Source organism: Amblyomma americanum, chromosome 3 (assembly GCF_052857255.1).
Source record: "Amblyomma americanum isolate KBUSLIRL-KWMA chromosome 3, ASM5285725v1, whole genome shotgun sequence".
NCBI lineage: Eukaryota > Metazoa > Arthropoda > Arachnida > Ixodida > Ixodidae > Amblyomma > Amblyomma americanum.
The window spans coordinates 5,615,046-5,642,891 of record NC_135499.1 but is presented as its reverse complement, the minus strand read 5'-3'; the positions used below and the strand labels follow the sequence as shown (position 1 = coordinate 5,642,891).

Here is a 27,846-nt window from a genome sequence, read left to right as displayed (position 1 = left end):
TCTGTGGTGTCATCGCTCCTCCGACGAAAAGAAATGTGTTCCAGAGGAGAAGACCGGAGTGCTGAAGATGCGCGTGTACGGCGTGACTTGTCAACCTGTGGCTATCCTATACACGTCATGGACTCTGTACAGCGCCAAATGGAACGTTCCAGGCTGCAAGCTAATTCCGCTACCCAGAAACGAGCCACAATTCCCTATGCTCCTGGCATCAGCAAACCTTTGGCACGCATATTACGGTCCTACGAAGTAAAGACCACGCATGTGCCAGCTGGAAAACTGAGGAGTCAGCTTGTGCAAATCAAAGACAAGCCGAAGAAGGAAATGTTCCCAGGTGTTGTGTATTCGATCTCATGTGCGGACTGCCCGTCTGTGTACATCGGCGAGTTGGGTGACTTTGAGCGAAGAATACGTGACCACCAGAGTGACGTCAGAAACCGGCACGCAGATCAAAATGCGCTTGCCGAGCACTCGGTGTCCGCCACACACAACATAAACTGGGCAGAGGCACGTGTGATTGCAGAAGAAAGGGACAAGAAATCTCGGCTCTTTCTGGAATCGCTGATTATTCAGATGACAGCGCATACGCTCAATCGGAATCACAGAAACTTGCCCCCAATCTACGCCAGGTGCCCGAGTTCGTTCATGCGCCGTGTATCAATAAACGACGCAGCTACGTTACGCCTCAGTGTGAACAAGGCTCCTGTGGTGGAGCCGAAACGTCTTCCAATCCTTTCTTTTGGTCGGTGCCTTCTATTTTCGTCATGTGAACAAGGCTCCCATAGGAGAGCCGAAACTTCATCCCTTCCTTTTTTTTTTTGGTCGGCACCTTCTACTTTCATCATGTACCATCCCGACCAGACGAGTTTCCGTCAGACACTAGACTTCATGGAATAGCCTTTCTCCAAGAAAAAAAGGAGAAAAAGTTAATCCGGAAGTGGTCCCAATTCGTGGTTCAAATTCGCCACAAGTACTGTAAATAAATATTGTAAATGATCAACAAACCGAGTCACGAAAAACAAGTCTCCCGTCACCTGCAGCATCAGCTTGTAAACAAGCTACATTACAAGAAGCTCTTTTCCTTGTGAGCTGGTCACTGTGCAGCAACAGATAGCCCCACTGTCATTTTGGTCCTTGGTAGCCGGGTGACACATCGGCATATGTGACAGTAGTGTTGGGCAGATGCGGCACAGAAGGGGTCACAGTGCTCAGCATGGTTACAGTGCCTATACTGCACTGGCCAGCGTGCCGACGGAAAACGCCAAGGTGGCACCAGGCGACTGCCAACAGCTGCCACATAGGGGTGCTGCAAAGCACCGAGTGGAAGACGTGGTCACAGATTTGTTTTGTCCCCTTATTTTTTATTGTAGACCACATTAGCCTACATAGTAACCCAATACATTCATCACAGTACACTGCAGTCCTCCTCTCCGAGATGTCACAAGTGAGTTCTTTGCAATACACGGGACATGCTTGCTATGCAACAATCAGATAATGCACACACCACAGAAATCATACTTGTGCACACGGCAATGGCGGCTGCGCTACGCGATATTGTCTGCTGGCAGTCGCCGGAAATGGCACCTCCCTGTAAATGGTGAGCTGCCAATGTTCGGCACACTAGCCAGCATATTCTAAACATCAGGCAGCATGGTGTCAGGTGGTGCTGCTTCTTGAGAACACGCATGTCTACTCAATTGACAAGGAGAAGTATCCACAATGACTCCACAAGAGTGAATTTTTTTTTCTGGAAAGCACAACTACATTTTGATGCAGATCGAGCCATTTCATCTTTTGTTTTCACTACTGCTGCTTTGTGGGCATTTGGATTTTGTGCGGTCCATACAATTTTGCTTCCAGCTTACAATAAAGAAGCTCCGCAGAGTGCTCCCTTTACCCATTCAGAGTTATACTGCAGTCCTCCAAAACCAACAAGCACCATGCACCCATTTAAACAAGATGTGGAAGAAAGAGGGGGTAACGAGCAGTGACAATATGGAGGAGAGGTGCCAATATATACCGGATGTTTCACACAAGATGTTCTGCTACTTTTTTAAATAGGCTTTCCGAGTTAGAAGAGCGTTCTTTTTAGCCATAGCACCGTCAGCGAAGCACTTCACAATACAGATAAGATGTGCTAACTAGTAGGCTGGTTAGCTAATACTGAATAGTTAGCCTTTTAAAATGATATCGTTACGGGTCCCATGTCGCAGAAAAGCCAGCGGTGTTGGTGTCATTGGCCATGAGCAAAAAAATCCATGAAAAATGCCAAGAAAAGCAACCTAGGTGGCAGGTGGGCCACCTAGGTTACATGACCTTGTGACATCATCGCAACTGCCCACCACTGTGGCAGGTGTCAGTTACATCAATCACTGGTCGAGAGAAGTTACTTGGGGAGAGCAACCTGGGGGGGTCTCAAGCCTCACCAGTGGCAGCATCTGCCATCACAGGGCAGTGGCGCATTGCTTAACCACTGCACCAGGAGTGGTATGAGGATTCCCAGGGATCTATGAATGTAAAGTAAGGAATGACCAATTCCGTATACATTAAACCCATTAAATGCTATTGCATCATGCCCTTAAGGAAGAGTTCTGGTATGCCCTCCAGTTTTTCACTTCTATTCTCATTCACTTATTGCTCAAATGACTGCTTTTACCTCATTAGACATAATTTTTATAAAGCTCCCCAGAAAGTAAAAAAAAACTGCTTTACATAACAAATGCTCGTCCGGTACTCGAATACGCTTGCACGGAACCCTCAAAGCTCAAATCTTATAGAAAAGCTTGAACGCGTCCAAAACCGCGCTGCAAGATTTGTTTCTGGTAATTATAACTTTCACAGCAGTATCACATACGAGAACCTTGGTCGGAAAACACTAGCACACTACCCATTAACTGCAAAATTAGAACTTTTTTTCCGAATTTACTCTGATCTCACAGGAATAAATAAGAACCTTTCTCTCCCAACTTCTCTAAACGATGTGATCACGAGCTGAAAATTCTTGAAAGGTGCTGTCATACTGATGCCTACCGGAATTCATTTTTTGCGCATGCTTCCGCACACTGGAACAAGCTTCCCAAGAGCATTGGTGAATGTAAAACATGTTCTGAGTTTGTCTTTATTATCCCATAGTCTGCCGTAGATTAATATCATCTCGTTTACTTCATATTTTTTGGCTGGCATTGCGCTTCATGCGATAGTGTACCCTTTTGATTTCTGTGTTGTGTTTTTTTTTGCACCGCGGTGCCCCGAAGACCGTTTGCCGTCGAGATGACTTATCCATGTTACGTATTTTGTTACTTTCTTGCTTTTACAAACTGTGCTTAGCTTAGCTGTTTTAAGTTTTTTTCTCAGGTTCATTTAAGAAATAGTTTTCCTCCAATTGTCTCCCCTGCAATAATGCCCTTGAGCTGCTAAGGGTACCTGTATAAATAAATAAATAAAAATGGCTGTGGTTTAGCTCTGGTTAAACCTGGAGTGACGCGACAGCTACAGCTGGCCGAGTGAAGCTCGCTCAGTCGAATTGTAAAGTCAGTGTTTCGCTGCTCCGTTTCGGTGGGCGTTCCTTCTTCATCTTCGTCCCTGGACGTGGATTCACTCTCTCCACTCCTTCCCCACTCTGTTTCGCCGGCGCGTCGCGCCGGCAGCTGCAACGGTGGCTATGGCGCTGCCACGCTGAAGGCTCGAAATGCTAGCGTAATGTAGGCGCGCAGCGTGAACATCAGCTGCGTGCTCCGACGTCACTCCACCCATGCGCACGACCGACGAAGCGGGCGGCGTCTGCAGCGCCGTCTGCAGCGCCATCGGCGCGCGGCGCACACACCAGATGTGGGCTATGACGTCACTCCGCGCATGCGCACAGCTGGCGGAGCGGTGCTGCCACGGCTCAGCGCGCAGCCATGCTGACCTCGCGAAGTGGCTGGTGTAGTGTAGATATCGCTACAATAAATAAATGTGTTGCTGCTACATGCACTGGAAGGTTTTCTTTGTCTGCAAGTTTTTCGAAAGTGCATGTACTTTGCCATGATATAGGCAAAAATTGTTAGGCCACAGCGCCATGGGTAACTGCATTTTAGAATTTTTAAAAACTGATATGCATATTGCCACCTAGTGTTGCCAGGTGGCGCAAGCTGTCCGCGAAGACGATGAGGTTGCGATCGTGCTATCGGGGATCGGCCGCCATTACCGTCTCCTCTTGCCGACTCCAGCTGTTGAAGCGTCTCTCCGTGAGAACTCCGTGACAATTTGGTGGAGCCTGCTGGGTACGAGTATCCCATGCAAGAAACCCCTCCAGGGAGCCGTGCCGCCAGCCCTGCGCCGATTGACACCCCGGTACACCGCTTCAGCCGGAGGCTGCAGGGACTTTCACCGGAGTTTGGACCACTCGCGACAGTCATGATACCAGCCACCGGTATTCTCACGCAAGCTGCCGGTGCTACACCTGCCCACTATACCTTGCAGACCCCGCGGGTTCCCAAGGCCTTCCACGGGGACCTTTTCGAAGACGTGGAGGACTGGTTCCTTCACTTCGAGCGTGTGGCTGCTTATAACCAGTGGGACGACGCCGCGAAACTAAGAAACGTCTACTTTAGCCTAGAGGATGGCGCCCGCACGTGGTTTGAGAACCGTGAGGAAGTTCTAACTTCCTGGCGAGAGTTTCGCTGTCGCCTGCTGGAGGCCTACACCAGCGCGGATCGCCGCGAAAGAGCGGAGCAGGCAATCCAGTCCCGCGTCCAGCTACCGAACGAAAGCGTACAAATGTACGTCGAGGACATGACGCGGCTCTTCAGGAGAGCTGATCCTGCCATGCCTGAAGAGAAGAAACTTCGGCACTTAATGAGAGGCGTCAAAGAGCAGCTGTTCGCAGGCCTCGTGCGCAGCCCACCATCTACAGTTGCTGCATTTCTTTCGGAAGCCACAACGATGGAGAAGGTCCTGCAACAGCGTTGCGCCAGTTACGACCGGCCCGTGCATGCTGCTGCAGTCACATCATCGTTTGCCACCATCGGACAGCATCCTGATGATTTGCGGGAACTTATTCGCACAATCGTGCGTGAGGAGCTTCACAAATTTTGTAGCCCGTCGCAGCCTGCGCTCGGTTCCATCTCCGCTCTTGTACGAGAGGAGGTGCAACAGGCGTTCCGGGGCCCTGTTCCTGTGGTCGACGTACCACCTCTGCCTGGGGACTACCACCGTCCGACGTACGCCGAAGTTGCAAGGCGTCCGGCTCCCGCTTCGCCGCCACCAATTCACGCCACGCCTCAAGCCCCGCGGCCCTCTGTGCAACCGGTGCAGTACTTCGAGGATCGTCGAGCACCCCTCCGAAAGGCCGACGTTTGGCGTACACCTAACCGACAACCGCTCTGTTTTCACTGCGGAGAGCCAGGTCATCTTTATCGAAATTGTTATTACCGACGCATCGGCATCCAAGGCTTCCGCACCGACTCACCGAGACCCCGTCAAGGTGAACGACCCCCTGAAATTGAAGAATTCCTTGCGGACCAGCGCAATCCATCCCGAGCGCAGCGGCAGTCGCGCTCACCCTCACCGAGGCGCTCTTCCCCGACACCTCCCGGCTTCTCGCGAGCGGCACCGGGCCGATCGCCAAGTCCTCGTCGGGAAAACTGAAACCCGCGACCTTCGGGGGCGTGGTCGCTGGGGGGCGCTGTGCTAAAGACCTCCTGTCGTCGCCGCTACAATCAGACAAAAACCCGCCGACGCCATCACCAGAGTTAAAAAAACCGCGTTTCTTTAGAAATACCCGTTCTTATCGATGGTCGCAGAGTAAGCGCATTAGTTGATACCGGGGCCGATTATTCGATCTTAAGTGGACAACTGGCGACCATTCTGAAAAAAGTGATTACCCCTTGGCCTGGCGCGCACCTTCGAACTGCCGGCGGTCATCTGGTTACGCCCAAGGGTATGTGCACTGCTCGCGTTCAGATCAGCAAGTCCACGTTCGTCGTCAGCTGCATCGTCCTGGGCGAGTGTTCTCGGGACCTAATCCTCGGCATCGACTTTCTGCGGGAGTATGGAGCAATTATCGATCTGCGCAACCGAATCGTCATGTTTTCCACAGAGCAAGCCGCCGAACTCGACAACTCCTGCCGACGCAGTGCCGCACTTCGCGTTTTCGCCGACAGCGTCACACTTCCGCCCCGTAGCAGTGTTTTGATTGAAGTCGCCTGTGCTGAGTTGCACGACGCTGAAGCAGTCGCCGAGGCTAATCATTCGCTCCTCCTGACTCAAGGCATCTGCGCCGCTCGAAGCTTACTAACAATTCGCGCTGGCCGGTCTGCGATCCTTGTTACAAATTTTTCTCCAGAGCACCGGCACCTTTTCTCTGGAACTGCGATCGCTACCGCTGAAGCGGTTGTGGATGTTCCGGTCTGCTTTGCGTTCGCGGCAGCGGCCCCTGACGACCAATCATCGCGCGCCACTGACGACCAATCTGTTCCGAATGTCGACATCAACTGCAACCTCCCCGAAGGAAAGCGCCTGGCCTTAGAGCACTTGCTATTGGAGTATAAACAGTGTTTCGCTTCTTCGTCGAAAGTTCGTCAAACGCCCCTAACGCAACACCGGATCATTACGTATGACGACGCTCGCCCTATCCGCCAGCAGCCTTATCGTGTTTCCGCCAAAGAACGGGAAGTAATCCAAAAGCAAGTTCAGGAGATGATTGACGACGGTGTAGTTCAACCTTCCCAAAGCCCGTGGTCTTCGCCTGTTGTCCTTGTTAAAAAGAAGGATGGAACACTTCGATTCTGCGTGGACTACCGTAAATTAAACAATGTGACTAAAAAGGACGTCTACCCGATTTCCTCGCGTTCTTCTCTGTTTCCCTTCTGAACCTTAGCGCGCCTACGCTGCTGGCGGCACCACTGCGATGCCCTTCTTTTTCGGAGGGGGGAATAATGCCACCTAGTGTTGCCAGGTGGCGCAAGCTGTCCGCGAAGACGATGAGGTTGCGATCGTGCTATCGGGGATCGGCCGCCATTACCGTCTCCTCTTGCCGACTCCAGCTGTTGAAGCGTCTCTCCGTGAGAACTCCGTGACAATATTAATTAAGGTGGGCTACACACCTCTCAATAAATAAGGAGACTAATAGTAACAGTTAAAAGTTAGCTCCTCAATACTAGTTAGCATATTCTGGTGTGCTATGCCGCTAATGTTGCTATGCAAAGCGCGTTTCTAACTGAAAAAGCCTATTTTTAGAAATTGCAGAAGGTGAAGCACCCACCGGGGAAAGCGACGAAACCCCCAGTTTCCAAGGAGGGTGCCAACAAGTGCCTGGAACGAGGTGAACCAACACAGGTGTGCCATCAAAAAGCACAGAGGACGCCAGTCTTTTATGCGCATGAGGGGCACACCACAAACTGCAAGGTTTCCAATAGGTGAAACAAACACAGGGCGAACAGTCAGCATGCCCAATCGAAGTGCATGCAGCAGGCTGGCATGGTTGCACTAAATGCCACACGGAATGGTAAAAGCTGCCTTCAGATCTATCCTTTGAAGGCGGCTGTGTGAATGTGCAACAACGCTGAAAGCAAAAGCACTACTGCCCATACGCCCTCGCTAAGGGAACTCTCTGGTAAGCGGAAGATAATCCTGACATTGCAATGTCTCATCACGAGCATTCCAATGCTTCAACGGCCAAATTACAAAGGAACAAAAAATAAAATTGGAATTGCTACATTGTCAGCTAATCTACCCAAATTGAAAAGCCAAATCCACAAATTTGTTAGCACTGCTAAAATTTGGGAAATCGGGCAGCTGGTGAATTCATGATGCTGGCATTTGGACCATTTAGTGCAACTAGTCCGAGCAGTGTGAAAAACCAAATGGAAAAACCCTGCATTCGCAATGAAAGTGCATGGACAGTTTTTCTTGCTCAGACAAAGGACGACATAGCTATCAAAATCTTGGTGTGCGCTAGTCAGTGGTTCATCTTAAGTAAGAGCAGTGCAGCACAAAAAACAGGGACAGAAGGGGAAGAGACAAACAACAGGGCTGTCGCTGACTAACGACTGAAATTTTATTCAAAACGGCAGAGGTTTAAATATAAACAGGGTATGTACTTGGCCGTGTGATGCCGTTCGTATTTAAAGCCCTGCCGTTTTCAATAAAATTTCAGTCGTTAGTCAGCGACAGCCCTGTTGCTTGTGTCTTCCCCTTCTGTCCGTTTTTTGTGATGCACTGCATTTACCAAACAGGTCATAGCATTTGCGGCTGCACCCCTACTGTAGTGCAGCCGCTTTCTCCCCGTTATCCGCAATACCACATTTTCAGGGCTGTTTGTCCACATGTTCTATTCCAGCACTGTGAAGTACAGACATGCACTGATGTCACGCATGGCTGTCACACACCCAGTCTGCAGAGAAACAAAAGGGGGCCAGCTCACTTGCCTGCGCCCCTTCAAAGAGGCCCAGCGACATTCATCAAGCATGAGCTCTTTATTCTCGGTATGCCTCCATGTCCACAGAGGTTGCCCAAATTGTAATATTTGATATTTTTATTTTCTCCAAAAATGCTTATTTTGAGCTGATGGCATAGAAACGCAGCGGCGATTTTCAGCAGCAGAAATGAGGTGGCAGCCACATTTGGCGCTGCCTTTAATTTTTTGGGCATCCAGTTTGAACCTAGTTACTTCAAACTTGGGAAATGAATCCCAAGTATGATGTCTCTAAATGCTGTACACTTTTCGCATGCCACAAAAACTGAACAGAGCGGTGAAAGTGAACGAAAAGTAGTAAGAGTAACCCTAGGGGCATCTGCTTCAAATTTTCGTGGAGACGAATGCTGTTCAAAACATACCCAGAAGAAAGAAAAAAAAAAAAAGCCAGTCGACACACCTTTCCCGAAAATGTGAAAAGCCAGACAGGAAGCAAACCTTTTGATGAGTTCGTCATCCCTGCCCTATCTACAATCTGTAGGCAGAGGGGCTCCCCAGGCAAAGCAACAACTGCAAGTGTACAGACACGCTTCTGCTGTGCAAGTGCACAAGGCATGGTTCTGACTGGTAGCGGCCAATCTCAGCACTGGGAGAGTGAAACGCACTTTCATCGGATCATTTAACATGCAATTTTCTAAGTTGAATAACTCATTTGCATGCTCAGATTTCAATTATTCTTTTTGCACTGATCTCTGGAACACATAGATCCATTTAACAGATTAACCAGCACTGAGAAAACATAGTGGTACCCCTTAAATCTGAGGCTAAAGAAGGGTGTGGTAGAGACCTTCAAAAAGGCATTTCCCAGATAAGGGGGCACTTACTAATTGAGACCCTCACTCCCCTTGCTTACAGCAGCACTTGTGACCATATTCTGTTTTTGGCACACTATACATCGGAAGAAACTTTGAAAAAATCTCTAAGATTACGTTTCAGACTAGCTTCTTGAACAGATGCAAAGTGCCCATTGTCATGAATTCACACAACAAACCAGGATTTAGACTCGTTCACTAAAACAAGCACTCCAAGTGTTTTATCCACAAAGGCTATTATTAGGGGCCCCTGGAAAGAAAAATTTTATGCAACAAAATTTTCTGAATCCTTCCAAAGGCAACAGTCTCCACAAAACAGGACGAATCTGAACACTGGCTAGCAGCTGTACATCGGCAAATCCATTTTCGTCACACAGCTGCCTCCCAATGGCACTGTACAGTTTCATTGGAAGGCACCGACAAGTGAGAACATGTCGATGTAAGAATTAGTACCCAAGTTCCATGTGTAAATGCTGCCGGAGCCGTCGCCAACCACAAAAGTATGTACAGGTTCAGCTCAGCTGTCGAAAGATTTACGCAGGCCAAAAGAGGCGCTCCATTAATGAGCATCTCTGAGCATGAGCAGTCGAAGCAATCAGATGATAGGAAGAATTTAGCAGTAGTACACTGCGAACCTACAGATACCAAAATACAGCCCTCACAAGTGCGTTTGCGTGGCTGCAATTGATTTATTCAATAAGGAGATGGAATTTCTCGGTTCAGCTTGTCAATTTTTGAAGTTCGTTTGTCATAAGTGCTTATGCATATGGCTGGCGATGACAGGAAGCCAGTGGCATTGTTTTTTTTTTTTTCAGTGAACTACAGCTGAAAGTCTCCTGCTGCATTTTGCTCTAAAACAAACCTACATGCCCTTCAAGGACTTTCACGCAAGCTCGTTACGTTCTCAAATGCACATTTCGCCCTCTTTAATGCAGTTCTTGTCAAGTATGCCTCGCTCTGGTGCCCATTCTTTCCTCAGCCCGTTTCGCTTTTCTGTCGGGACGGAAGAAGAAGAAACACCAGCCGCGGCTAAATGGAGCACACGAAAAGGCGGCGCTGCCCCTCAGTCACGAACGGTGGCCGAAATCACCGGGTCAACAGGAACGACAGTAAACAAAACGCGACTCGGCCACCGAACGCTGCAGCCCTTTAAGACGGGTGGCTCGACTGACGCGCTAAAAATACACTCCATCCGACGTGCACACAAAGGGCAATTTTCTCGCTCCAGCCAGCACGTGCTCCGACGCCTCCCGCGAGCGGCAGTCGTTGACAAAGCCCCGGAGTGGCGAGAGGGTGACTCACTGTGCTGGCCACGAGGGCGTAAACAAGGAGTGTGGCCGGCACTTGAGCTGCTGGCGACAACGAGGATCCACTCCCTCCGATACGCTCTGGCCGTGGCCGCCCGTGGGGCGCTATCCGTCCGCACGCGTAGCGCCGCTGCCAACCCGCCGGACACACACCCGGACAGCTCGCTAACACATCAAACGAAGCCTACGCAAAGCCCACCACAACAACAGCCGGCCCGCACGCACCTCTCCGCTCCCCGGCGGCTCCAGCCGGCACTTGGCGGGATACGGCAACGGCTACGAAGGGCCGCGGTCAACGCCCAACCGTGCGCCGGCGACAACTCGAAACAAAAACAAACACCCATGCCCACTCTTGGACAACCCAATTAATGTTTTTTATTTACCAACAGATTCAAGAGTCCGAGGAGGGGTTTTATGGCTAGAGGCTCCATGGCTTGCTTCTTCGTTCACTCGAATTTGTATGCGAACGACATTCATTTTGAGAACGGGCAGTGGAGGCTAAAAACTTGCTGAAAATTCACACACACTCGTATTTCTACGGAAAGAACAGTTTGCCATAATAGAACGACCCCAGCAAGCGCGAAGAAAACCCCGCAAACATCCACGAGTGATTTCGGTTTCGGATTCTCGCTTCTCATCATCTGTGGTGCAGCTACTGCAGCAGTGTGGTGGGTAAAACATGGCGACCTTGCTACGGAGGGCAGTGCGGACTGCCGGAAAAACCGCTCTACAGCGCAACTTGAAGGTGCGACGACAGCTGCTTTCGATTGTTTCTCGATGTGTATCAGCTCCATTCTTAGGTCTGTAGGATTTGGGCCCACCACTGGTCCACAACTTGCTTCTGAGGCGAGCTGTCGTCGTGAACAGATGGGTTCATTCGCCGAGGTCGGCCAGCTCTTTCAAAATGTTTAAAACGAAAGAAATTGCAGTGCCGAAACAGTGCCCCATTTCTTTACCACTCCATAGGGAGCTCTGCCTAATTAGGATGGTCGCGCTATGTTTGTGTTACGGTTGCATCAGAAATGCCAGCTCCGCGAGCGTACTACCTGTGATCCTTGCCGCAGCGTATCGCTTCCAGGCACCGTTACTTAAATCGAAGCAGTCCCTCGTGCCGCGTCTGTGTCTTGTCGGAGCTAGGCATTGATCGGAACGCCCTGTCGCTCCCAAGGTCAAGCAGGATACCTGGGCAGGGTGGCTGCAGCGCCGCAGCCTCAACCTTCAGGAGAACGTCAGCATGCAGATCCTGCAGGACAACGGCGTCACCGTGCCCAAGTTCGGCGTGGCCGCATCACCCGAAGAGGCGGAACAGATCGCCCAGCGGCTAGGTACGGAGCTCGCACTGGTCAGGCACATTGACAACGGCGTCAAGCGGGTGCACTGCCTGTCTCCCCTTTTTTGTGGCTCTAAGCAACGCAGCACTGCGTACTGATACCTTGGAGGTGAAATTGATTTCCAAGTCCAAGTCAGCAGCGTGCCAGAATAAACACCTTCCTTGTTAGTCTAAAAGATGTGCACGACCAAGAGCTCAGTTTTCTAGCAGGCAGTGCGTGCTTGAGTTTTCTACACTGTACTGCCACTTATCATTTTTCTTGAGTTCAGTGTGAGCATTGTGTCCTTGATAATAATTTTGCTGTCAAGCAGCCTTTGTGCCATGCAAGTTTTGCAGTCTCTTCATGTGTTCCTGTCGTGATGAGATGTGTGTGTGGTTTTCAGGCACTCCCGATGTTGTGATCAAGGCACTCGTCCTGGCAGGGGGCCGTGGCAAGGGCACCTTTGACAGTGGGCTGAAGGGCGGCGTCAAGATGGCCTTTTCGCCAAGCGAGGCCAAGAAGCTGGCAGCCCAGATGATTGGCTTCATACTGCGCACCAAGCAGACGGGTGAGCGGGGCATCCGGGTGGACAAGGTGATGGTCACCGAGCGCCTCTACAACCGGCGTGAATACTACTTTGCCCTCATGATGGAGCGCGAGTACAACGTGAGTCCCGCTTTCAGACTGTGCTACTTGCTCCCTCAGCTGGGGCCAATGTTGCACTCTGCAGCTGTGGCACGGGTTGGCAGTGTGAAGCGTATCTGCTGTCCAGTTAAAAACCAGCAGTTTGGTGCTGCACTTGGTGTTTTTTTTTTTCAGGTGTGATCAGGGCAATCCCCCCCCCCCCCCCCCCCCCCTCTCCCTACAAGCGAGAAATTTTTGTAGGAAACCCCATTTTTTCAACCAAAAAAGTTCAAGAAATACATGCCTCAAGTGACCACTCCCTCATCTATCTCATCCAAAAAAGAGCCACAAATCCGCTCCTGTGACTGCCATTTTTTCTGCCAACAAATGGGTGCCTGTGTGAACACGCAGAGCTGTTGCTGCAGTGCTGCAGGGTCATCGCTCGGGCAGAGTGCCCCTATGAGAGATTTCCTCCTGTTCTCTCTCGTAGTGCAATGGCTGTTAACTGTGCAAGTCTACAGCGTGTTCCGCAATTAAAAGCGCACCGTAAAATGCTTCTCTCAGCTAAACTGGTAAGTTGTTCAAGTTCAAATTTCGCACAGAAATTGTTGAGGTGCTAACAAGGCAGGTTTATTCCAGCAAGGTGAATACTGGCACGAGCACGAGACATGTGCCAGCCCCCGCGAGCCTCACACGCGCGCGCAGCAGCGCAGCCAAGCTAACCGGCCTAGTCACTGCATGCGACTACTGCCTACAACATCTCCCTTGACAAAAAATGCAAACTCTTGGGAGGAATGATGCAACGTCCACACATGGTGTGCCAGTGGAAGCCGCCAGCGCAGGCTGTTTGTGAATCTTCTGGAGAAACTGAAGTCCCAGGGAGTGTTAGTGCCTTATCATCTTCATGTTGAAATGGTAGGCAAAACAGAGCTGACGGACGGGACGGAAGAAGGCGAGACAGACACATGCGCTGAACTAACAACCAAATGGTTTATTGCGAAAGAGGGGGCAATATAAAGCATAGAAGGGAAGAAGAAATGCGGTGCAAAACATGATATGGCATACATTCGGGATATCATCACTGATTAAGAAAAGCGATCTCCTGTGGGAATAGAGCCACCGATGGTTGGCTTACACATGAGTTGCCTAATGCATGAATGTGAAAGGCCTCCGATATCAGGCGCGAGGTATGATCGTTATATTTGGCGATGATAGTTGTTTGGTTCAAAAACGCCTCACATTCTTCGCAATCTGCGAAATGAATGACCATATTTCGGCGTGACTTGTTTTCAATGTCTTTCGCGTGTTCGCGTAGCCGATCGTTGACGCACCGTCCGGTCTCTCCGATGTAGAAACGGCCGCATGACAGTGGGACCTTGTACACTACACCACAGCAACAGTTGACAAATTTGTCTCTGTGTTTCTTCTGACAAGACTTCTTTCCACTCTCCTGATTCACTCTCTTGCACAGGCCTCCCAATTTGTTCCTGGCAGAGAAAAGGAGCTTTACGCCGGCTTTGTTCACAATCTTTTTCAGGTTATGCGAAACTTGGTGAACATACGGAATACATGTTATGTGCTTAGTGTCCAGTTTGCACGTCTCCTTCTGAATTCTGCATTCTTTTAATATCGACTCTGCTGTGCTAGATAAGATCTTCGTCGGGTATCCCGCAGCGGTAAGCCTAGTAACCTGCGCGTCAAAGCTGGCTTGGGTCTTATGTGCACATGATCTAAACAGAGCGGCTTTCATGCATGTTTTCGCTATCCCGCGCTTGACTATCTTATAGTGGGCCGACCGGAAGGGGAGCAGGCTTTTCTGGGAGCGCGGGGAGTATATCCAACCACACATACACATGGTCACACGATAGCACAAGTTCCAGATCCAAAAACCTTAGTTTGTTGTTAGTAGGTAGCTCTGTGGTCAATTGTAGGTTGTTAAGTTCAGTACTGAACACGTCAAAAATCTGAGCAACAGTTTGTTGGGCGTTACTTTTGCGATAAAATACTAAAAAGTCATCTACATAACGCATAACCTCCGTTCCGTCGTCGCATTTCAAGTCTCACCCTTTATCACAAATTATTTCATTCTTCCCTCAATCGGTCACCGGATATCACAACTGCCGCACGCATATCTCACCGCACCAGTCATCCCCTACAAGTTGCCCGGCCGCCATCGCATACTGCCACCTTTTCTGCTTCATTTTTCTTTCGAGCAGCAACGGACTGGAACGGCCTACCCCGTGACATCGTCAACATCGCTTCATCCTCTACTTTTCAAGAACATGTAACCGATCACCTTCAGTGCTAAATAATATTCGCTGTTTTGTTTGCTCATTCCATTAAAATCCCACCCCTTATGTAATACCCCCGATACAAGGGGGCCTTTAAGGTGAATAAACTGAACTGAACTGAACAACGGTGCTGTCCAGCTTGGCTTGAAGTTGTCTATCGCACGAAGCTAAGAACAGATCGATGAGAACGGGAGCGAGGCTGGATCCAATACAAACACCTTGTTTTTGGATGAAAAAACTATCATCAACTCTAGCAAACGTGGACTGTAAATAAAAGCGGAGCATTTCTAGAAACATGCTAACGTTTATACCACTAGAGTTCTGGAACTTGGTGCCTCCGTGACGGTCGATGCACTTGCTGATTTCTGCGATCACCGCGCTTTGCGGCAGGGAGTAGTACAAGTCCTTGACATCCACCGAAAACGCGCCAACGTGGGCAGGACACTCGTTTTGAAGCAATTCTGACACGGTCTCCGGCTTTCTGATGAGGAAAGGATCTTCAATCTCAAGGTGTGACAGGCACTTCTGCAGGAACACCGCTACCTCGCGCTGCCACGTTCCTCGGTCGGACACAATGACACGGAAGGGGCAGCTTACTTTATGCGTCTTGGCGCTGAAGAAGACGAAAAGGCTAGATGCCTTCGACGCTTTGACGGAAGAGGCCAGTCTTGAAAGTCCAGCACGCTCACAAAGCTGTACTGCCTGCTCTTGCACTTTCGACGACTTGACAGTTTTCACTTGTCTGAAGTTCGCAGCGACTGCAGCTTGAGCCTTTTCCTTGTAGAGGTCGTTTACCACAAAACCACCCTCTTTGTCCGACTGAACGAGCTTGACGCCAGCGTCTTTGAGGGCTGATACTGCTGCAGTGAGACGGCGCGTGCTTCCTTTCTTCACCTCCTGGGGTAGGGAATCCACGCCTTCCTTGATGCATCTCCCAGCTTCATCCGTTCTTACTCTTCTGGCAGCGGTCCTAACAAGAGAGAGGAGCTGTGTTTTGTCGAGTCGCGGATGCTCGCAGTATTTCGGCCCCAGCACGAGCAGGTTATTCACCTTCGGGGGGACACTTGCGTTCCCCAGCATGACGACGTCTTGTTGAGGCGAGGTAGGGGGCGCCTTTCGGCGAGGGAGCCTAGGAAGAACCTGTCGCCACATGAATTCCGCCGTCTGCGAAGCTACACGCAGGTCTTGACTGAATCTTCTATTCCCTTGTTCAGGAGGGATGTTGCTTCTGCACGCAATGCTCAGGCACTCCATGTAAAATCTCGCTTGCCTCCAGGTCTCGGAGCGTAGGTGCACAGCATTCAGTCGGTGCACAGCATTCATAGGTGCACAGCATTCAGTCGGTTTATCAACAGGTGAAATGACACCAGTATTTTCCATTCGCTGCAGTTCAAGCATTGTTTTCTAGTACAGCGGAATTTGTATGCAGCGAGGGGAGCTCAGAGCAAATGGTTTCACACCTTTGCGCAAGCGAATGTGGTTTTCTCTTAAAAAATAAAAAAAATAGCTTGTCAACGCCTTGAAACAGCGAAGGAAATTCGTCTCTTGGGCTCACCTTCTTTGCAACGGTGCTGACGAAGGTTAGCACCTGCAAGTCTTTGATGCTGGGCTTGCCGAGTAAGGGAGTGTGGACATCCACTTAGACGTCTTGGAGCGTTTCACGTTCACGGTAGGAGAGTTGAAGACGCGTAATGCCCTTGGCTGCGAGAGGTCTCCCATCAGGACTGTAGAGCTGCCGAGGAGCACACTACAACGGAGGCTGATGTCTGAGCATGCTGAAAGCCGTAGGTGGGAGAACAGATTCGTCGGCGCCTGTGTCGATCTTGAATTTTACAGGTTAGCGTTGCATGAGGATGGCTGTCTCCCATGTCGACGTATCAAAAAACGAGACGGTTTCGAGAAATCTACCTTCGCTGTCGGGTCCGGTTGCTTCAACGATGTCAACCCGGTGTGACATGCAGACATGCGTATTGGCCCTTCTTGTGGCAGCCCTTGCATACCTGTGTTCGTGCTGGGCATAGTGAACGTGGGTGTCGTTTTTTTTTCACACCAACGACACAATGTTGGAACGCTGTCAGCTGGACATGAATGTGGCTTTGGTTCAAAGTGCTCTCGCCGTCGTGGACATGAGTAGCATTCGTGGAGTGCCTGACTTGCTGTCTGCCTGATGCAACTTTGTTGACAGTCAGCGTTTCGGGGTGAAGCTCCGCTTGCTGCTGATGTACACTTTCGACCTGCCTGATGAACTCGAGCGCCTTCTGAAGAGTGAGATCAGCGTCAAGTTGCAGTCTCGCTGACTATTCTTGAATGCCAACGACCAGTCTGTCTCGAACCAGTTCCTCTCGGAGGGTGCCATACTCGCAATGGTTGGAAAGCATGTGAGGTGCAGTTCCGAAGTCTACAGATTCGCCAGCATTTTTGACCCGTGTGTTGAAGCGTGCCTGTTCAAAAATGTTGTTGCGCCGTGGTATGAAGTAGCTGTCGAACTGCTTCAGGACAACTTCTGGTTGGGCTTACTATGGGAATTGCGTTGCTTCTGACACCATGTTGAGATGCCAGCAGGACAGGTTTATTCCAGCCAGGCGAATACCGGCACAAGCACAGGACACGTTCTAGCCACCGCAAGCCTCACGCGAGCGCGCAGCAGCGCAGCCAAGCTAACCAGCCTAGCCACTGCATGTAGCTACTGCCTACAACAGAAATGGCAGTAGGTCGACAGAATTGTTCTGTGCTACAATTGTTTTGAATACTTTCCTGAATTGATAAAAAAAAAAGTCGGATGTTCGCATTGTCTGTGGTGACGACGAAACAAAACTAGCCGTTCACTCAGCGATTGCACCGGTGGCGCCATCTCATTTGCCGGCTGTGACAATTCGGTAAACAAGGGGGTTGGGGGTGTTTTGCAGGAGGTTTGAAGCCGCTTTTTAACGAAAGACTTGAAATTTGGTGGAGTTGGCCAAACTAGGTTTTTGTGATCATTGATATAGAGTTGAAAAAGCATCTTCAAACTAACGGCCTGAGGGGCGAGTTGGTGCATGATGAAATAAACGGCTGCGCAAATCAGGACGAAGACAAGAAAGAGACACCACAAGCGCACATGAGAAAACGTTAGAAAGCGGAGGCGGGTCAAATTTGCCTCCCCATTGTAGAGACTGCAAGTGTAAGCCGGCGCTTAACGGAATAAGGATTCCTGGCAGGAGTCGCGATCAGGTGGCGCGTGAAATACTTGAGGCCTTTATGATAAAAAAGAAAGGAAGCACATGTGTCAGCGACACCTCGGTATTCCTCCGTAGAAATGAAGTTTCCTTCCTAGACAGTTTTTTGTGACGTCATGTTCTGTGATACTTTTCAGCCTAGCATTTCTAGCGGCCGTCTGCTGTTTGTTTAGGTGGGTTGTTAATTTTTTTATTGGTTTTATCTTTCTTTTTCTGACTGCTTTTGCTTCATATGTTTGACTCTGCTTTTGCTATGATTGTTATTGGTTTTTACTTTTTATATTTTGTTTTTTGGTTTCTGACTGCTTTTGCTTCTCCTGTATGACTCTGCTGTTGCTACGATTGTTTGACACTGCTTTTGCTAAGAGATGGCCCCTTTGTTTCGGGTTTTAATTCCTTTGATCAGAGATATCTGTTAGTCTAATCTGCAGTATATAGTCTGTTAACCTGATGTAGTGGCTTTTCATACCACATGCTGGGTTCGAAGTGATAATGGGATGAGTATCATGCTTGAGCGGAACTGTTTAAATATGCCATCTTTCCATAGAGTAAACAGTTGGTAGTGTGCGCATGTGGTGTCTCTTTCTTGTCTGTGTCCTGATTTGCGCAGCCGTTCATTGCATCTTCAAACCTCCAGCAAAGCATCCCCCCCCTTCTTCGCCAAATCTCCACGGCCGAGAAGCGAGATGGCGCCACCGGTCCAATCGCTGAGATAATGGCTTGTTTTGTTTTGTCACCACCGCAGACAATGATATCCGACTTTGTTTGACCGATTCAGGCACGTACCCCAAACAAATGTAGCATATAACAATTCTGCCGGCCTATTGCCATTACTGTGCGAAATTTGAGCATGAACAACTCACCAGTTTAGCTGAGAGAAGCATTCTACGGCACGCGTTTAATTGTGCAACAGTCTGTAGAGGCTGATGAGAGAAGACATTCAATTTAGGGTACTGAAAAGCTTCACTTTAAAGTGAAGTTTAGGAACTACTGTTGAAATGTTGCTCAGAATTGAAAATTGTGGAACTCTTGTGTCTTAAGCTCCTGAAAAAGCTTAAGTCATTCGGAAAACCCGATCCTCCAGAGCCTCCCAGTAACGAGAAAAGAAAGTGTGCAGTAATTCCGTAAGTTCACAGATTATCCCACCGATTAAAACAAGTAGGCTCTAGATATGGGGTAAGGGTGCTGTTTTCAGCTCCCCAAAATCTTGGAAAAATCTGTGCCATGGTCGATAGAAGAGCCAGATTAGAAAAACAGAAGTCAAGAGAAAGTAAAAAACAGTGCAATATAAAACATGAGTTGCTATTTGCACCTTGTGCCGAGGGAGTGGTATTATATGATGTACCGTTGACATGCGGCAAGAGTTATATAGGCCAAACTGGTAAATGTGCAAACACACGGCTAGGCGGCCAACATAATTCGTCTTTAAAGGTGGCTCCTTCCTCTAATTTGGCCCTGCATTACAGAGACTGCGAACTCAGCAATTCTAGCCCTTTGGACAAAAATGCATGTGTACCTCTGTTCAATAGAACAAACATTCTGTATAGGCATTCCAATCAGCTAAGAAGGGAATTATCTGAGGCTTATCGTATTCACAAGAACTCCGACATGTGCGTCAGCACACCATCTGTTGTAATCCATGATTGTTAAATTCGGTATCTTGGTTTTTCAGCAGCGCAGGGGACAAAGGACGTGACAAGTGCACAGACACGGCGCTGAACTTACAACTGGTTTATTGAGGCGATTTTCACTACTTAAATACAGTGGCAACCAATCTCAAATGAAAAGACAGATACACAAAAACAGATTGACGAAAATGACAATTCCTGAGCACAGGTCTACAGTGGCACAAGGCCAGCTGCGCACATTTTTCTATTCTCATAAAGGAAACGTAGTTCTTTATCAGACAGAGCTATTGAGGCTACGCTTACGCATTCATCTTTGAATTTATGAATTTCATGAGCTTCAATGATTTCACGAGTGATTTTTGTTCTATTATCTGACAGCCCTCGACACTGAGTGAGAACAGGATAACACGGCGGTTTTTTGTTCTTTTTTCTTTCCTCTGTGCAGTCTCTGCAATGAATGCCAAGGTGACGGGAAGCGATGCCGCTCACGTTGTTGTGTTCCCGCAGCCGGTCGTTGAGGCAACGACCCCGTGTAGTGCTTGCCACATGTAAGCGGAAACCTGTACACAACATTGCTGCTACATGGTACAAAACCTTTTTGGTGTTTCTTATCGCAGCCAACCATCCTTTCATTGCTGCTGTTTACAATTTGGCAGAGTTTGGAGAGCTTATCAGGCGCGGAAAAAACAATGTTTACATCGGCACGCGCTCCCATCCTTTTCAGATTATGTGAAATGCGGTGTAGATAAGGAATAACCACATACTTTCTTTTTTCTTCCTTGGGCCTTTCAGTGGAATCTCTGCGGCCTGAATTAATGATTTCTCTTAACAGGCTCTCTGATATTGCAATCAGAAGGTCGGATGGGTATCCTGCTGCTTGTAAGCGTACCACCTGATTTTGATAGCTGTCTTGCACACGACCAGCTGCGCACGTTTTTCTATTCTCATAAAGGAAACATAGTTCTTTATCAGACAGAGCTATTGAGGCAACGCTTACGCATTCATCTTTGAATTTATGGATTTCATGAGCTTCAATGATTTCACGAGTGATTTTTGTTCTATTATCGGACAGCACTCGACACTGAGTGAAAACAGGGTAACACAGCGGTTTTTTGTTCTTTTTTCTTTCTTCTGTGCAGTCTCTGCAATGAATGCCAAGGTGACAAAGTGTAAACCTACCAGGTGTAGAATTCCAATCAAATTCACCGTTTCGTTTTTAAAGAACAACTCGCTGACCCTATTACAGGCTGATAAAGAGGGAGGTTTTGCTGTGATGGCAAAAGCGCTCTACTTATCGAAAGCAGAAAATGCTATCAGTTCAACTTTCCGGCAGAGAAGCGATGTCGCTCTAAGTAAAGTGAAAACCCGAGCACGGAAAATGTGTGCACAAATGAATTTGGAATCCCTAGCCAAGTGTATAGAGAAAAGCAAGGTCCTGCTTAAAGATATTCTTCACAGCCAAAACTTACAAGCTGGACTGCCCACTTCGAGCAATAGTCACCGAGGATGGCACATGGCAAAAGTCTGTTGCGTTATTTTTGCAAGGCAAGCTGAAACTCTTAACCATTGACGACCCTTTTCAAGTGACGAGTTCTAACCAAGTAATCGCTTTCTTGCAAGAAAACCCAGGGAAAGGCTTCTCGGCCTGCTCTATCGATATTAAAGATTTATATTATTCCCTTCCGCAAAAGAAACTGCTGGCAAGCGTTGAAGAATGCATTGATTCCTTTGATGTGGTAGCTTTCCAGAATTCTGCAGGCATCAGCAATAGCAACTTCTTGGAACTCCTTACTTTTTACCTTAACTCAACATTTTCCACCTGGAATGAATCTGTTTACCTCTAGAGCAATGGCGTCTGCATTGGTTCATGCATAGCTCCGATACTGAGCGACATTTATCTCGCGCACAATGACAGGCTCCTTGATAGTCAACTAGACGAAAGCGTGGCTTGTGTTTTTAGGTTTGTAGATGTTTTTTAGTTTTTATGACATGTGCAGTTACTGACGCAGAGGCCTCGGTCTCGAAAGTTTTATCAATTTTTCACACCTGTCTTGACCCTCTTGTTTTGACACGCATGAAACGCCTTCTGAAGGAAAGTTACGTTTCTTAGATCTTGCCATGTGCCTCAACAATAGCCATGTGTGCTGGCGTTACGAGCCACGATGCCAGAAGCCCCTCACGCCTTTCGCTTCTGCACATTCTAAGCTTGTAAAGCGCGGCATCGCGAAGTTGTGTTTAAGAAATGCCCTAGAAAAACCATGCCATCATGCGATGCAAGACAGCTATCAAAATCAGGTGGTACGCTTACAAGCAGCAGGATACCCATCCGACCTTCTGATTGCAATATCAGAGAGTCTGTTAAGAGAAATCATTAGTTCAGGCCGCAGAGATTCCACTGAAAGGCCCAAGGAAGAAAAAAGAAAGTATGTGGTTATTCCTTATCTACATCGCATTTCACATAATCTGAAAAGTATGGGAGCGCGTGCCGATGTAAACATTGTTTTTTCCGCGCCTGATAAGCTCTCCAAACTCTGCCAAATTGTAAACAGCAGCAATGAAAGGATGGTTGGCTGCGATAAGAAACACCAAAAAGGTTTTGTACCATGTAGCAGCAATGTTGTGTACAGGTTTCCGCTTACATGTGGCAAGCACTACACGGGGTCGTTGCCTCAACGACCGGCTGCGGGAACACAACAACGTGAGCGGCACCGCTTCCCGTCACCTTGGCATTCATTGCAGAGACTGCACAGAGGAAAGAAAAAAGAACAAAAAACCGCCGTGTTATCCTGTTCTCACTCAGTGTCGAGGGCTGTCAGATAATAGAACAAAAATCACTCGTGAAATCATTGAAGCTCATGAAATTCATAAATTCAAAGATGAATGCGTAAGCGTAGCCTCAATAGCTCTGTCTGATAAAGAACTACGTTTCCTTTATGAGAATAGAAAAATGTGCGCAGCTGGCCTTGTGCCACTGTAGACCTGTGCTCAGGAATTGTCATTTTTGTCAATCTGTTTTTGTGTATCTGTCTTTTCATTTGAGATTGGTTGCCACTGTATTTAAGTAGTGAAAATCACCTCAATAAACCAGTTGTAAGTTCAGCGCCGTGTCTGTGCACTTGTCACGTCATTTGTCCCCTGCGCTGCTGAAAAACCATGTCACACCAGCTTGCCCAAGCTTCTACAGTATCAGTATCTTGGTTCAACACAGTGATTCGTTTTGTCATTTTGGGGGTTGGCGCATATGCTGCTGGCTGCCTTGTGTGAGGTATTTAATCTTGTGTTTTTTCCAATAAACTTCAGTTGATAGTAGCGCTTGTCCTTCGTGTCTTTCTCTTTGTGTCCACTGTCGCAGCACTGTCGAAAGTTTTCATGTTATGATGTTTGCTAATTTTTAAAAGAAATTAGAAGCTTCCAGAATCAGCCATTTCTTCTCAAATGCAATGGCAGGCCTTTGTGACAGGGTGGCAACGCAGGGGGTGCTGTGCGCAGGGTCCCGTGATTGTGGCCTCGTCCCAAGGCGGGGTCAACATTGAGGAGGTGGCCAAGGAGAACCCCGAGGCCATCCTCAAGCTGCCCATCGACATCACCCAGGGCATCGACAAGGCACGCACTGCCGAGCTGGTCGAGGGCCTCGGTTTCCACCCGGCTGCCATCGATGGGGCATGTAGTTTTCTCTCTCAGCTCCAGGGGCGGGGGTGCCTGATGTGGAGATAAGCTACTCTCTCGACCAGGCATTCCCACCTTGTGCCCACTTGCATTGTGCTTGCAAATGGGCCGGTAGATGGTGCAGGGAGGCAGCCGGGACACCCGCAAATTGTGGGCTACACACAAATCGTGAACTCTATCTAGTCAAGCAGCATGGACACTGCCAGAAGAGTATCATTCAGCATCAGCCAGTTGCACCGCTATCAGCATGAACCTGGACCAAACCGCCAGACAAACACAGGCGACTTTCGTTAAGATGAATCCTCAGATAAGCATTTGTTGGGTTCCCATAAGATTTAATGTAAAAAATATGCATGTTCACTTGGTTAAGATGAACTTTCACAATGACACTAAACCATGGCTATCCCGCATGTCATATCAAAGAAAGGAAAAAATAAAAATAAAATGTTTAAAGTTTAAATAAAATTCCAGACAGTGTGCCTGTGCTAAATAGCTTCTGTGCATCACTGCGCAAAGGTGTAGGAAAGCTATCTTGCGAGAGATGCACTTTCTTGTGAAGGAAGCTGCTCTCCTGTGGGTTCAGGGAATGCTAGCACCTTGGCCCCGAAATATATCATCATCACACAAGTCGCGTGTTGCCTCAGGCATGTGGCACAGTGTGCACCTGCTCATTGACTTAATTTTTTCACTGCCATGAAAAAATGACAGATTTTGACTGCTTTAAATGAAAAATGGTTTCTTCAAGTACCAAATTCACTGCGCATTGTAATATGCATCAAACTGTAGCTTGGTGATTATACTCCCGAACGAAAAAAATGCCACAGTTGTGTGTGCAAAACATTCACCCAAAGAACAACACCGGCAAAAAAAATTACCCACTGTTGTGAGCTAGAAATTGATAACCAAAAAATTGAATTATACCAAACGTTGCAGATGTTCTTAGCTACATCCTTGTCATTTTCAGCTGAGTACATAATACATCGCACTTTCCGTGGCCTTTCAAGTTAGGGGACATGACTACTGTGCTACTTGAGCAGGCGTTCTCAAACTGAGTTCCGCGGAACCCAGGGGTTCCATGGGCTGCTTTTGTGAGTTCCGTGAGCACCCACTCTGGTCTGCCCCCCCCCCCCCCCCCTTTTCCGTTCACTTCTGGCGTGCGTGTGTGAAGCAGACACAGTACCTGTTTCGTTGAAAACTAATTTCAGAGCGTTCGCTCTTCTGGGCTCGTTCCTCAATTTCCTGCCATCGGCATTGGTGCCGTTCACTGCACAGACCTTGGCAGCACACCTAGGTGCTGCGCTACAGTAATTGTGCAAGCAGCGGTGGCTCGCCCCGCGCACTTGGCAGTATGCCAAGACTCTGCTGTGCCAGTGCATATACTTTCAGAACGCTGGCGAGATGGTGTGGAATGGGCATGGCGCACTAGCACTCGTGCAAGTGGCAACTACCCTATATACTCTTGTAAGGGCCGCGCCCGCAACTTTGGAGCCGAAATTTTGAAAAAAAATATATATATATTTTCATAGCCAAACACAAAAATTCGTGCACCAGCAAAAATGAAGTTTCACAAGTCGCTACTAGATGGCGCTAGCTGCGTTCAAGACCGTGAGATACACACAATAAAACTTAAAAGGAGGACGCCGACCAAAAGTAAAAACCAAAAAACAACAAAATGACGTTTTATTAAGTTTTATTATGATTGTCCCCGACCAGACGAGCTTTCGTGCAACTCTCGACTTCATCTTGAGATAGACACGTTGTGCGTTGCATGCGGAGAGGAGGAGGAAACGGCTGAACACTTGATATTTTTCTGTAAATGGCTTCACCCTACAGTGGAAAGCAGCAGGGCTGATTTATCCAAGGCATTGGGGTTTTAGGACAGTGAAGGGAAAGTAGATTTTAAGCGGGTAGAAGTAACCAAGCGAAGGTTATCTGATTGGTGGCTAAAATCAAGAGAAGAGTAAAATTTCATAAGTCATGGCTAGGTGGCTTGAGCCACCGCCCTATTTAAAGGGTTCAGCCGTATCCATCCATCCATCCAACCCTATAACACGCTACACACGGACAAAAACGACAACTAGACGACGGACACAGGACAAGTGTGTACTAACAACAGATTTATTCTGGGATGAGGGCACATAATTACATTTCATGCACTTGCTCAAATCAATTAATTCATCGCCACCGGCTGGGTTGCATGCTCCTTCATTTCTTGATTAGATCTAACTCCTCACTTGATAACAACACCGAGGGTGTGCTTACGCACTCATCTTCACCGTCCTCCCATATCTCAAAGGCTTCTTTTATTTCTCTTTCTTTCTAGTCCCTTGCACGAGCTAAAATTGTAGTCCGTTCAAAGTTGTGGGGTTTTACTTGGGGAGATATATACGTTCTCCCCCATTTAACTGCGGTTAATACTGTTCAAAACCGCCAGACCCCACCCCGTGATCGCGTACGCTACCAAGCGCTTGCCAACCATGGTGGGCTTTGCTCTGACGGAACAAAGGAACGACACATTGGCTGACACAAACAGGCATTTATTGCTACAGCAACAATAACGCCAGCTAGCAACAAAATACACTAATGAATCAAGGTCGTTCGACTCACCAGCAAAATTACGAGTGAATGTTCGCCCAGGCTAGGGTAAGGGATGCTACGAGGCCGGGCGGGTTGAGATACGGGAACCAGAATAACTTAGGAAAAATAACAAATCCTGGGAACCTTGCCCCCGATTGCGCAAATCACAAATGTTCACCTTACTTTGAGCGGACTACAATTTTATCTCGTGCAAGGGACAAGAAAGAAAGAGAAATAAAAGAAGCCTTTGAGATATGGGAGGCCGTTGAAGACGAGTGCGTAAGCACACCCTCGGTGTTGTTATCAAGTGAGGAGTTAGATCTAATCAAGAAACGAAGGAGCGTGCGACACAGCCGGTAAAAATGAATTGATTGATTTGAGCATGTGCATGAAATGTGCTTATGTGCCCTCGTACCAGAATAAATCTCAGTTGTTAGTACGCGTTGTCCTGTGTCCGTCTCATTTCAGTTGCCATTTTTGTCTGTGTGTAGCGTGTTATTCCCATCAAATGTACAACCAACTAGCCCACATTGCTGCCTTGCTTACCCTATCATCATCAGTGCTTTGAGATCACATGGGGACGCGGTCTTGTTTTACAGCCGTTTCGCTCCGGGAGCCATTTTTTTCTTTGTGCGGTGCTTCGGTCTTAGGCGGTGTGTTGGTGCGGTTTTGGTTGCTGTGTGCAACATTCAGTGAATCGTGGCCTATGTTTATCGCTTCGTGACAATGGACAGAGATTTGATTTTGTACACCGCGGCCTTCAGGCTGAAAGTTGTCGCTTACGCCGAAGAACACGGCAAACGGTCGGCTTGACACAAGTTTTACGTCAGCAAGAAGTGTGTGCGTCCGTGGAGCAACTAGAACAGCTCATTGGTACGAACTGCAACTGGAAAGTATTCCGCGGGAAGCAGTGCAAGTTTCTGGAGCTTGAAAAGGAACTTGTGGATTTCGGACAAGAAAAACTGCTATGCAGTGTCTATGGAGATAATGCGCCTGAAAGCCGTTGCCATCGCTCGCCACATGGGCATTCCGCTGGCGAATTTTAAAGGAAGTAGAGCATGGCTTCAGTGCTTTATGAACTGGAACGCACTCTCCATTTGGCGCAAAACAACATTGTGTCAAAAGCTGCCCAACGAGCACGAGGACGAACTGTTGAAGTTTGACTGTTTCTTTAACAGCCTTCGAAGGGAACACGGCTATGACTTGACACAGATAGGGAACGTGAATCAGACGCATGTCTGGTTTGATGCACCAGAAAACAGCACAGTTGATTTTAAAGGTGCAGAAAACATCTCGGTGCGTACAACCGGTGCAGAACGGCAACGATGCACGGTGGTGCTGTGCATCACTGCCAATGGTAGAAAGCTGCCACCATGTGTGGTCTTCAAGAGGAAGATGCTGCCAAAGGAAAAGTTTCATGATGGCATTATTGTTCGTGTCCTCGAAAAAGGTTGGATGTGCGATGAACTCATTTCTGACTGGATAAAAACTCTGTGGGTGAACAGACCGGTCATCCTGCAGTCACTGGATGTTTATGTCCATCGGCATTTAAAGCTGAATTCCTGTGCTGTTACTCCGAATGAATGACAGCAGGTGTTCACGAGAAGACTCCTACTGGACGGTTGAAGAGAGCTTCACTGCAGAAGGTTTGTGGATTTTAAGCGCATGGCGTTTAGTGTCGTGTGACACCATTGTGAAAAGCTTTAAGGTGACTGGAGTATCGAACCAGGCGGACTGCACCGAACATAACTACCTCTGGGGACGTGCCCATGAGACGAACTCAAATAGCTGCCAGAGCGAAAGAGATGAGGACTTTCCTTGAATAAAGTATGTGTAGTCATTTAGCAGTGTTTACATTATTGTTTACAACAGTCGCAGCAGAAGTCGCAACAGTCGCAAAGAAGCCAGATAATGCGGTTATCAACGACCAAAGTTGGTAGACGAGTCCTCGAGGATCTGCACAT

At 48.3% G+C, this 27,846-nt stretch overlaps 3 protein-coding genes across 8 annotated transcripts in view; 1 reads left to right on the top strand and 2 right to left on the bottom strand.

Annotated features, from left to right (window-relative positions):
- Window positions 1–10,915, bottom strand: part of Mtl (Rac family small GTPase Mtl) — a 37,144-nt gene extending 26,229 nt beyond the window's left edge. For 2 of the 5 annotated variants that reach the window (XR_013313168.1, XM_077657084.1), the window contains exons 1-2: window positions 10,567–10,699; window positions 7,241–7,290 (exon numbers count right to left, since the gene is read on the bottom strand). Coding sequence is in view for 2 of the 5 variants with exons in the window: in XM_077657081.1 (XP_077513207.1) it covers window positions 10,797–10,915 (119 nt within the window). In the remaining 3 variants the exon portion in view is untranslated. Of the gene's footprint in view, window positions 1–7,240; window positions 7,291–10,566; window positions 10,706–10,796 lie in introns of those variants that run through there. The other 3 variants (XM_077657081.1, XM_077657082.1, XM_077657083.1) reach the window with 2 other exon arrangements.
- Window positions 10,916–11,061: 146 nt separating this feature from the next.
- ScsbetaA (Succinyl-coenzyme A synthetase beta subunit, ADP-forming) overlaps window positions 11,062–27,846 on the top strand; it is a 64,034-nt gene continuing 47,249 nt past the window's right edge. Inside the window, exons 1-4 of one of the 2 annotated variants that reach the window (XM_077657078.1) lie at window positions 11,062–11,316; window positions 11,740–11,896; window positions 12,285–12,547; window positions 23,129–23,299. In XM_077657078.1, the coding sequence (XP_077513204.1) occupies window positions 11,251–11,316; window positions 11,740–11,896; window positions 12,285–12,547; window positions 23,129–23,299 (657 nt within the window). In that variant the 5' untranslated portion in view covers window positions 11,062–11,250. The remainder of the gene's footprint in view (window positions 11,317–11,739; window positions 11,897–12,284; window positions 12,548–23,128; window positions 23,300–27,846) is intronic. The other variant, XM_077657079.1, reaches the window with a different exon arrangement.
- On the bottom strand, window positions 14,766–16,334 carry LOC144124433 (uncharacterized). The gene has a single exon (XM_077657080.1). The coding sequence runs from the start codon at window positions 16,192–16,194 to the stop codon at window positions 14,890–14,892; it is 1,305 nt and encodes a 434-aa protein (XP_077513206.1). The 5' UTR covers window positions 16,195–16,334; the 3' UTR covers window positions 14,766–14,889.

What these genes read in the sequence shown, in the direction of transcription:
- LOC144124433 (XM_077657080.1), bottom strand. Translation starts at nt 16,194, where the DNA reads ATGCTTGAACTGCAGCGAATGGAAAATACTGGTGTCATTTCACCTGTT.